General features: G+C 36.3%; 2 protein-coding genes across 3 annotated transcripts; one reads left to right on the plus strand and one right to left on the minus strand.

The window, feature by feature from the left end:
- The first annotated feature begins 189 nt into the window (after positions 1–189).
- Positions 190–6210, plus strand: LOC114249997 (glycine N-methyltransferase). 2 transcript variants are annotated; one of them, XM_089732404.1, is made up of 5 exons: positions 190–902; positions 1466–1593; positions 2228–2487; positions 4381–4496; positions 5723–6210. In XM_089732404.1, the coding sequence occupies exons 1-5, from the start codon at positions 688–690 to the stop codon at positions 5889–5891; spliced, it is 888 nt and encodes a 295-aa protein (XP_089588530.1). In that variant the 5' UTR covers positions 190–687; the 3' UTR covers positions 5892–6210. The 2 variants fall into 2 exon arrangements, with proteins under 2 accessions (XP_089588530.1, XP_028039539.2); XM_028183738.2 differs by lacking the exon at positions 190–902 and adding an exon at positions 956–989.
- A 1197-nt stretch (positions 6211–7407) lies between these two features.
- LOC114249994 (protein transport protein Sec61 subunit gamma) lies at positions 7408–9017 on the minus strand. Its single transcript, XM_028183736.2, has 3 exons — positions 8861–9017; positions 8665–8762; positions 7408–7660 (listed from the first exon to the last, which is right to left on the minus strand). The coding sequence occupies exons 2-3, from the start codon at positions 8756–8758 to the stop codon at positions 7548–7550; spliced, it is 207 nt and encodes a 68-aa protein (XP_028039537.1). The 5' UTR covers positions 8759–8762; positions 8861–9017; the 3' UTR covers positions 7408–7547.
- Between the last annotated feature and the right edge of the window lie 1968 nt (positions 9018–10985).

Genomic DNA, 10985 nt, shown 5'->3' on the forward strand with positions numbered 1-10985 from the left:
AACTGCTACAGTCATAAATAACTACACTTTTCGGAATGATAGACTAATATATGTATATACCACCAACATTATCATCTCATTGAAATTTCATTTGTCAACATAGTAACCAGTAAGTAACGTGTGGTAAAAATTGTAGTTTATTCGTTTGGTCGTTTATAGTTTGGTCTTGACATAGGTACAATACTATATGTTTTTTTTTCCTACCTAATCTGGTAGCCTTGAGAGGCTTTGCCAGCGTAACCTAGCTAGTAGGTGAACTCTCCGAGCTCTAACCTAGGGGTGTTGCTAACACTGACCCTAGCAAGAGCGGTGCTTCGCAGAATCTACCACCGGATCGGAAACGCGACCCACTGAGAAGATCCGGCGAGAAACTCAATAGGCTTAGGACCGTAATTGAGATGCAGCTCATTATTATCTTTAATTGGAAGATAATAGATAGTTAGATGTGTACTTGAAAAATCGTGAAAGTGCACATGTAGCCAGAAGGATAATAATTTTGAGGAATGAAAAAGTTTGAACAGAGTAATATTATATCGAGTGGTTTCTGAGATTTCATTGTCTTTTTACAAATTTACAAGTATTTACAACCGTGAACACTAATCCCGCTTTCGTAAATTCATATTCATGTGCGTAATTCGGCAAGCAGATTTCCAGTTTATTTAAACATCTTTTGGTCTCCAGCCAACAATGCCGACGTACCAAGAACTTCACTCACGTGCCCTCAGCATATCTTCCAAGATCGAGACAGTAAAAGACCAGTATGCCGATGGAAAAGCAGCTGGTACTTACAATTTGTTAATCGGAGACAGCAATCAGAGAACAAAGTACTATAAAGACTTTTTGATTGGTATGCTGAAGAAGAATAACTGCAAGAATATTCTCGACGTCGCATGTGGTACTGGGTAAGTAGATAATTAGTTGCAGGAAGCTGATTGGCTACCCGACCTCGATAACTGCAAGAATATTCTCGACGCCGCATGTGGTACTGGGTAAGTAGATAATTAGTTGCAGGAAGCGGGTTGGCTACCCGACCTCGCTTATATCGCGTGCATTAACATTAAGACATTTGGCAGATTAATAATATAAAGCGTCAAAACCGTCACAAATACACCATACCGGTGTCAACCATGGTCACGAGTTGTCCTCTACCCTATGTTTTACGTGACTATTGAGATCTTCCTGATTTTTTTTTAACGGCAGGAGTGTAGGCAAATCGACTCAAATCAAGTGGAAATGACTACATTTTTTGCACGTACACGAATAAAATTCAAGAAAACAAATTCCGAACGCCAATCCAGGCCTGACTCCGTGGAGAAAAAAACATAAAATGACCAAACTAATCTACGCCTGTTTCCGTGGAGAAAAACATAACAATACCTAAATTGGCGATAGCAGACTTTGCTGTAATCTGGCACGGACACTAACTGTCGTTAGGTTTTAACATTATTTCCATATTTTTTTCTAGAATAGACTCAATAATGTTAATTGATGAAGGATTTAAAGTTGTATCAGTGGACGCTTCTGATAAGATGCTAAAATATGCTCTCAAGGCTCGTTGGGACATGAGACAAAACTCTAAGTATGATCAATGGGGTAAGTTTTAAGAAGTACTTGTAAGAGATTCATAAGAAAAACACATTTCTGACATATTTCTACATTACGATATATTTTATTTTTATAAAAACAAAGTTTCGAGATGACGGGTGAACTTTACTGTTTTCTACTAATCTAGATAGTTTTTTTTTTTTTTTCTTCACTTTTGTTTTTTTTTATTATTTAGAGAGTTTTTTATTACTTACTCACCTTGAGATATGTTCTGAGGTCTCAGTATAGTTACAACGGCTGCTCCACCCTTCAAACCGAAACGCATTACTGCTTCACGGCGGAAATAGCCAGGGTGGTGGTACCTACCCGTGCAGACTCACAAGCGGTCCTACCACGAGTAATTACTACTGCTACTGTCTAACTCTACTAACTTAAGCATTTTGGTTTTGGGTGGTTATTAGAGTCCATCGACAAAACAAATGGAAAGGCTTAATGTAGAAGACACCATTTAATTTTAATGATTATCTCACCCTACACTTGAAACTGGGGCTCATAAACGTGGTACAACCTTCCTTCCTGTTTCCACCCCAAAGCAAGGTCATAACAGCCTGTTCAGGCTCGCAAGAGGACTTACTATCAAATACTTAAACTATAAGCTTCAACAGGACAATTTCCTTTCCAGTAATTGAAGAAGCAAACTGGGAGACACTCCCGCAAGACATCGAGATGTTTCTACCGAACACTCAGTTCGACGCCGTCATATGTCTCGGGAACTCGTTCGCCCATTTGTTGGATGAGTACGGAGATCAAAGGATGCAGAAGCTGTGTCTGAGCAACTTCGCGAAATGCCTGAAGCCAGGCGGCCTCCTGTTTATTGATCACAGGAACTATGACGCGATAGTCAACAGTGGGACCACTCCGGGACATACTTTTTATTTTAATGTAAGTAAACAATCAGCTACGGGTAACGCACAACAATATCAACTAAAAAGAAAATAGAAACATTATTATGGCATTTTATTATTATTAAATTCATTTATTTCAGATAAAATATTAATACATATAACTAATGCCAGTAACATGATATCTTAAAAAAAATGCTGTTAGGAACATAGTAACAAAAATAAAAGAAAAGGACAACATACACACATATAAATACAATTAAAATATGTAGTCTACCATTACGAGCACATTTTATGGACCTCTCTACAATGATTGAGAAAAGGTCCATCTAATCACGAGAATATCATGGCCAGGATGATGTTATTAATTATAAATATTAATTATTTATTTTTATAAATACGAAAGTTTTACAATATTAGCTTAAATATCAGAATAGCACATACCTAGGCTATATTAAATATAGTGCGATCAACATAAGACAGGCGGTGTGGAGTCGTTTTAAGAAATATTTGGTTTTTTTTAAATATCCGACATTCACGTCGGAGGGTAACGGGTCTCACTGGTCACTAAATAAAACCACAATTACCTAATCACAATGCACAATGTCAAATGTGACTATTCATTGTGTTTTAATGTGGGTGTTTTGTAGTTTAGTTAAATTAAACAGTAACCACGGATCAGCAGGAGGTCGCCATTGTCGATATTGGTATTAAACGCATTACCTTGATATTCATTTTAGGGTTATTCGTGGCTAATTTTGAACCAGAACTACCGCACACGTAAGGAAGCAGTGTTCATGGGTTCAACGTTCTCAAGTACCCGTCCACGAAAAGCATGTCCTATTTAATAAGATAGTTGCGTATATCGTCTGTATGTCCATTACCGTTGACTGAATTGAAGTTAAATAAATGAATTTTCCAACTTTCTACACTTAACTTATTTCCCATAGTATAATAATTTTTTAACACAAATAATTAAGCATGTCCATAAATACATAATAAAGACGTCGGTGTCCCTACAACTCGAGACAGCAAGTACAAGCATAGCCCTTTAAAAGAACGATCCGGAATTATTTGACACGAATAATAAGGCTAACCGTGATAGAAGTGCATACGAAGAAGGCAGAATGTAGGGGCCTTTTCTCTAGAGCAGGGCTGCGCAGACAACGGCCCGCGGCTTATTTTCATTTCATGTTTTAATCAGAAAACAGTTTGGATAATAGGATTCTCTGTCAAAACATATAATGAATATTTGGTATAATTTATCTTTATTCTTGTAACATTCCATTCCCGTGACATCATTTAAAAGATAAGCTATCTTAATATAATTCTAACGCTGGCAGCGCTGCTTCAACGGCTGAAGGCCTCAAACGACGGAAATATGAAAATCTCTCTAAAGACTTCATTTTTGTTCCGTTTGGGGTGGAAACTTTGGGCCCCTGGGGCCCATCTGCTAAAAACTTTTTTAAGGACCTTAAAAAAAAACTGTTTGAGGCCTCGGGAGACCAGAAGGCCGGTACGTATTTTGCACAGAGAATTAGCATTGCTATCCAGCGTGGAAATGCTGCCAGCCTTCTGGAAACTCTGCCAACCGGCGGTGAGCTAACGCAGATTTTCTATTTATAAGTAGCTTTACCTAAATAATTATTATATTATCCTTTTTTGTCTGAAAAGTATTTTGTTTTTGAAGATATATTTTTTTCTGCGGCCCTCCAGCTTTTCTAGTTAATTTAATTAGCCTGCAAAGGTATATAGTTTGGACAGCCCTGCTCTAGAGTATTTGATTTTGGAGGGTCAGACAGTAATCGTAAAAAAGAGTTGAAACTTCCACTTGATGCTTCAAGTTTTATGGCGAAATACATTTAATTTTGTTATGTCCTGGGCTCTATTATTACACATATCCGGATTTTTATTAGGCTGTGTTGATTTTCAGAGTAAGCACCCAGTAGACATTAATACCTCGGTGCTGGTCGTACGTGGTGAACCTGTACTCGTTATGTTAGATTACTGCGTATATCCTTCCGACGATGGAGAGTTAAAGGAAGCGAGGTGAGGAACCGACATGTATTCTTAATGTCGCATAACTGGGACGACTTCTGAAGCTAATGCCAGGACGTTGTGTGGTAATAGCACGCATATTAGTTTAATCTATTTTAAGGTAGGTACAGCCAAGTAAGCTTTCAATATATTGGGAGTCCTCAACAGATAAATAAAAATTGGCAAAAAAAAAACCAGAGCGAAACGGTACTTCACGCCTGCATTACACGCCTTACTACAAGGGAAACAAAAATGAACTCTTTTTTACCATGGTACCGCACACCACAGGAGCAGAGTTCATCCAGAACTAAAACTGCTGCGTTCATCCACAGCGCACTACCAGAAATCTTTTTTCCACGCACCGTCCGATTTTCGGATTCCCTTCTACAATACTTTTCGAGCGCTTAAGACACGTCCTTCTTCAAACAGTAGTAGGCAGCGGATTAGCCGTGTTCCTGGTATTGCTCAAGTCCATGAGCAACGACCACCACTTACCATCAGATAGACCGTATGCTCATCTGCCTACAAAGCCTTTTATTACTGGTGGTAGTGCGTTTGTGAACCCGCGGTTACCACCAGCCCACCTATTTCTGCCGTGAAGCAGTAATGCGTTTCGGTTTGAATGGTGGGTCAGCCGTTAAACTGTAAATACTGAGACTTAGAACTCATGTTTCAAGATGGGCAACGGCATTGACTTTGGTTGATTTTTATGGGCTCCGGTGACCAAATGGGCCGTGAGCTCGTCCCCTCATCTTAGCAATAAATAAATAAAGAAGTAACAGTGTCCCCTACGAAATCTATTACAACATCTATTACCAAATCCATACCATAAGACTGTGTCTTATCTGTCATTCTACATGTCTTTTTATGAAAAGACTATGAAATATGTTTCAACGTGTGATACGTGTGGTACTAAAGTTTACGGCGTACCCGCGGTATCGTCGACACTGCTACAAACATGAGATCTATCGCTGTGGTATTCATCATTATTTAAATAGATTATATATCTACCTGTGTGCTTAGTTCGAGTTTTTTAACTGAAACTGAAAGTTAACATAATATGGAAACGGAACAGCCGCTTTGATTGCCGCTAGGGGCGCTGTTCCAACTCCATACAAATCTGAGTTAACTTTTACGCGATCGAGAAGTTAAAAAACTCGCACGAAGCACACTGGATCTCTATTTTAAATTCTTTGAAATAGGCTAAAAATTCTGTAATGCACTTGTTTTTATTCCAGGGAGTTCAGTCTGCGTTACTACCCACATAAGCTGTCAACATTCACGAGCATGCTGGACGAGGCATTCGACAACCGAGCCCGGCACCACATCTACGGAGACTTCCAGCCGCTGGACAAGGTCCCCGTCCCTGCCTTCTACATACACGTCATGCAAAAGGCTAAAAATTAAACAATAATTTGCATCTGAAAATGATCCGTATTTCCAACACTTTTAAGGAAAATTTGTTTAGCTTAAAGTAGATTTTTTTTTTTTTTTATTGCTTAGATGAGTGGACGAGCTCACAGCCCACCTGGTGTTAAGTGGTTACTGGAGCCCATAGACATCTACAACGTAAATGCGCCACCCATTTCTCGGATCTGTTTAGATCAACGTAAATTTTAAATTCTTTTGATTTAAGACTGATTGGAAATAATTTTGATTTACTTTTTTATTTCGCTGTAATACTTACATGGCATTAAATAATTTAAAATAAACTGTTGACAAACTGCTTTTTAGTTTTCATCCTGAGAAATCTATTGCCCCTTACTTACTTATGTCTCTTCGACGTGAGTCGCATTTATCACAGATTACTATTACTTTACACCGACTTACTCATTCAATTTAATATGGTCCTTGGGGACTGCTTTGAAGAATTGTTTAAGATAATTCTGTCATCCCGTTAGAACGGGACATAGATGACATCTGTCCCTGGCATTGCTGACGTCAATGAGCCACGGTAACCACTCACCATCAGGTGGGCTGTAGCCCTCTGCCTCCAAGGGAAATAACTTCTTATAGCGGCCACGACTTCTTTTAACGGGCTGTTCCCTTTTTCAAACTTGAACGCATGATTACTTTGCGATAGCAAAAGACAAGATGTTGATACTCCCCCACCTTTTACGATACCCACAGAGAAATATTATTGTTGGGATATTGGAGGGTGAGGGACACCTTTGAGCAAAAAACCTAGGCTTTGTAATAGCTAGACAGGTAGCCAAGACGCTATGTCAAAAGGCAGCTTTTTTAAAGGTAAATATTATTAAATATTTTTTGTTGATTAATTATTTTTTCCTACCTGTTCTAGTGACCTCGAGGGGTTATGGCAGCTTTAATGAGTTTTTGTTGACAGCAACTGTATCATATGCCTCAATAAAAGAATACAAGTAAAAAAGTTAAACATCTTTCATTGTACTTACTATTAATAGCTTCTTAAATACACTTTAGGAGTGGAGTGGAGCTTGCAGCCCACCTGGTGTTGTGTGATTACTGAAGCCGATGGACTAAAGCACCCACCTTGGAGACATGACTTCAAAGACAGAGTTGTATAGTATAATACCAAAGCTGCCCCACCTTTCGAACAGAAACACATGACTGCTTCACCGCAGACAGGCATTGTGATGGTATTTTGGGGCTGACAAGATGCCCTACAACCAGTAACATCTTCACAAGTAATAAAAACTTATAACCATTATTTACTACATACAGAGCAGCTTATGTCCCTGGTATTGCTGACGTTTAGACTGATCACTCACCATCAGATGAGCGATATGCTAATATAATACTAGATATACAGGCAAAGGCAGAAAAATCGTATGCTGGACAGTATGACATCCCAACATGCATAGTATTTCTCCACTATGGTACTATGCAAGTTGGAAAGTCATATTTGAACTTACGTTACATACTGAATAGTAATAAGACTAAATTACAAGAACCAAATAATTTATTTATTCACGAAATTATACAATACAGTTTGTTGTAAATAATATAATATGTGAGGGGATGTTCTAACACACATGCTTGGGTGACCTTAATTATAATTAATGTCTAAATTAACTTATTTATCTATGAGCCGACAATTATGTTATTAATGGGGATATGAATCAGCTTTACAAAGAATCCAATGAAGCCCATGATGCAAAATCCGATGGCTGTTGCAATGGCAATCTTTTGGAATTCTGAAAACAAATATACATTTTGTTATTTTAACTACTCCACTTACTAGGTATTAAATACTGTTTTTCCAATCTTTATCCACGTCGACTTTGGAATTATAGCACGAATGTGTGCCTTGGAGCACACTATTGGTTCCATTTTGTAATTTATGTTATTACAGCAAAACGATCTATACCAGTTTTCAAAACAACAATTGTGTCTTTAATCTAGTGACCTTAGAAACTACATGATTTTATTTACACCAATTTTATATTTCCCGAGTTTGTGGACAACTCAACCCAGGAACATGAGATCTAAGTCTCGCTTTAGCTTATTAGATTGTATACTTGCTTAGGATAGAAAAGAGAATTTGGGGCATACATTACTTGTGCGAAATATAGAAGAAGCAGGGGAATCAAGTAGAATTTCATCCAATCCCAAACTTCACCAAAACCATATCACATAATCCTTTTGTAATATTACTATGGTCTTAGACAGTAATGACAAAAGTCTAAGTGGGTCACATCATACTGTAGTGGTTATGAGTTCTGGTAATCACTTAAAAATTAACAAAGTGTGCATCAACATATTTTTATTGAATGGATCAGTGAACAAACTCTGGATGCACTTAGCATGGTTATCTAAGCCTATGGATCTCACTATGATAATGTAAGCGATGAATATACCAGTATATACATTTTCCTTCAGTATTTTATTAATTATTAAGTAGTTAGTTATTCAACCTTAAAATTTAAACATATTCTTTGATGGTTGTGATCTAAATAGTAACTTCATTATTGAAAAACCTAACTTGACAAAGCCATTTTTTGTTTGTACTTAAGGTCTTAAACATCAGTTTGTTAAATAATATTTTTTTAAATCTAACCTTTCTTTAAATGGCACAGTATTAATTAGTAGCTTTCAAACCTCAGAATTATTGTGTACGTTTACCATTTACAAGTGTTTCATTGTACGAGCGAACTTAAATGAATGTTCAGTTATTAGTAGTTAATGAAACATAGCCTACCTTTCCTATCAGGTTTTGTGCATCTTCTCACTAATCTGATGGAGTCCTTAGCGAATTGCTTGCCAGGCTCGACGAATTTTGCGATCTGATCCATTATTCTGCAATTTCAACACGATAAGTTAATAAACTTCTGCCAATCTATTATACGAAACTTTTACACTATTGTTTATGTGAAAATATTAAATGTTTCACTTACAAATTAATAATTCAACAATCGTTTTAATGTTAATTCACGTCGACAATTATTTAATTGCTCTCGTCCCCAACTCAAAAACGTACAACTGCAGTAGTGAAATGACAAACAACGCAAACGTCAGCCACGTTTAAAATTTTCAGGCACGTCATCAGAAACTTCACTTTTATTTTTGATAGATTTCGGATACACATATTTATAAGAGATTTTATGACCTGGTAACTGAGACCTTTAAGTCATGTCTTATTTTAATTTATATTATTCATATTTTTATGAAAAATAATATTATGGAGTGAAATGAAATAAGGATGATTAATTTGAGACACTAATCAACTGAGATGAAATAAAATGAAATGAATTGAGATGATATGTGGTGAAATATCTATACTAATAATATTATAAAGAGGAAAGATTTGTTTGTTTGTTTGTTTCGAATAGGCTCCGAAACTACTGGACCGATTTGAAAAAATATTTTTCCATTAGAAGCCGACATTGTCCCTGATGAACATAGGCTACTCTTTTTAATTTTTTTTTTTGTTTCATGTGTGTTTTAATGTTTCCGAAGCGAAGCGAGGGCGGGTCGCTAGTAATCTTAATAAAATGGTGGTCATTTACTAAGATTTTTTCAGTGGACTTTTTGAAGGATCCCGAGAAGTTACGTCCAGCGGCTTTGTTTCATTTTCCCACATTTGTGCACTTTCACAGATATTAAACAGTTAATAAACCACCATTATTACACATTTAAACCCGAAGAAACACTAAATAGACAAAATAAAACAAATCACACAACTTCACTCCTCGCGTTCCCGCCAAAAAGTCTTTCGGATACACAAAGATTTATGTGTTGCTATATTGAACAGATTTGGTGAGCCTGAGAAAAAAAAGACCAGGATCATTTAATTTTGTAGATAAAGATTTCCATGTCCGAAGCGTTCAAATCAATATCAAAACCGAGCGTTCGTTTGCTCACTCCGTACACACCACTAATATTGTGAACCGTTTGTGCGGCATTGCTACCGGCGCTATTGCGATGGATCTCGTATTCCAATTATTACTCGTAATTTTTTCGTAATCTCATGGATGAAAAGGATACAAATGTGGTCAAAACCAATCAGTAAACAAATGACTGAATTTGAAAAGAGAATTCTATATTTTTAAAATACAATTTAATTGAATATTATATCTATTTGCAGCCAGTTTCAAATGGCCAATATTGTAAAACCACAACTTCATACACAGATACATATTATCTGGATCTGCCTGTTTTCTAACTCACAGATGCTGATTGGTTTTTAGTGTAATTTATTTCTTTATTTAAATATGTATTGCTTTGTTTTTTAAGTTTATTAAATTAATAAACGGTAGTAACTACCGGTAACGGTAGTAAACAATTGGGCTGAATGCCCATCGTCATATATAATTGAAATGTCTATTGGGATCAATTATGTTGACCAAAAGATTATACCATAAGGTTAAAAGTAAAATTTACGTAAAACAATCCTGCATTACTGTTGAGGGAAAACTTAAAATACGTATAAGGTTCACAGTAGAGCCAAATTACATACAAATGTTGCTATTCTCCTCCAAGAGCAACAAATTAACTAATAATTAATCTGTAAAAGTCAACTCTTTATTATAACCCAGCAAAAACTAAAAATAAAGCTTCTGTAAAAGTCAAATCACTATTGACAATTGTGGACTTTTTGGCGGGAACGCGAGGAGTGAAGTAGTGTGATTTGTTTTATTTTGTCTATTTAGTGTTCATTCAGGTTTAATGTGTAATAACGGTGGTTTATTAACTGTTTAATATCTGTGAAAGTGCACTAATATGAGAAAATGAAATAAAGCCGCTGGACGTAACTTCCAGGGATCCTCCAAAAAGTCCACTGAAAAAATCTCAGTAAATGACCACTATTTTACTGAGATAATATTTCATCCCATATCATCTCATTTCATTTCATTCCAGTTGATTAATGTCTCAAATTAATCATCTTCATTTCATTTCATTTCACTCCATATTATCATTTTTCATAAAAATAAGAATTTATTAAATTAAAACAAGACATCACTTAAAAGTCTTTATTACCAGGTCATAAAATCCCTTAAAAAAGTTGACATTTGACAAGTA

The sequence above is a fragment of the Bombyx mandarina genome, chromosome 13 (assembly GCF_030267445.1).
Source record: "Bombyx mandarina strain Sakado chromosome 13, ASM3026744v2".
Lineage (NCBI taxonomy): Eukaryota > Metazoa > Arthropoda > Insecta > Lepidoptera > Bombycidae > Bombyx > Bombyx mandarina.

Excerpts from the sequence above, each read along its gene's own strand:
- LOC114249997 (XM_089732404.1), top strand. The coding sequence starts at position 688 with ATGCCGACGTACCAAGAACTTCACTCACGTGCCCTCAGCATATCTTCC. Across the intron at positions 1,594-2,227 it reads CTCTAAGTATGATCAATGGG|TAATTGAAGAAGCAAACTGG; the intron begins GTAAGTTTTAAG and ends TTTCCTTTCCAG. Across the intron at positions 4,497-5,722 it reads GGAGAGTTAAAGGAAGCGAG|GGAGTTCAGTCTGCGTTACT; the intron begins GTGAGGAACCGA and ends TTTTTATTCCAG.
- LOC114249994 (XM_028183736.2), bottom strand. The coding sequence starts at position 8,758 with ATGGATCAGATCGCAAAATTCGTCGAGCCTGGCAAGCAATTCGCTAAG. Across the intron at positions 7,661-8,664 it reads CACAAAACCTGATAGGAAAG|AATTCCAAAAGATTGCCATT; the intron begins GTAGGCTATGTT and ends ATTTGTTTTCAG.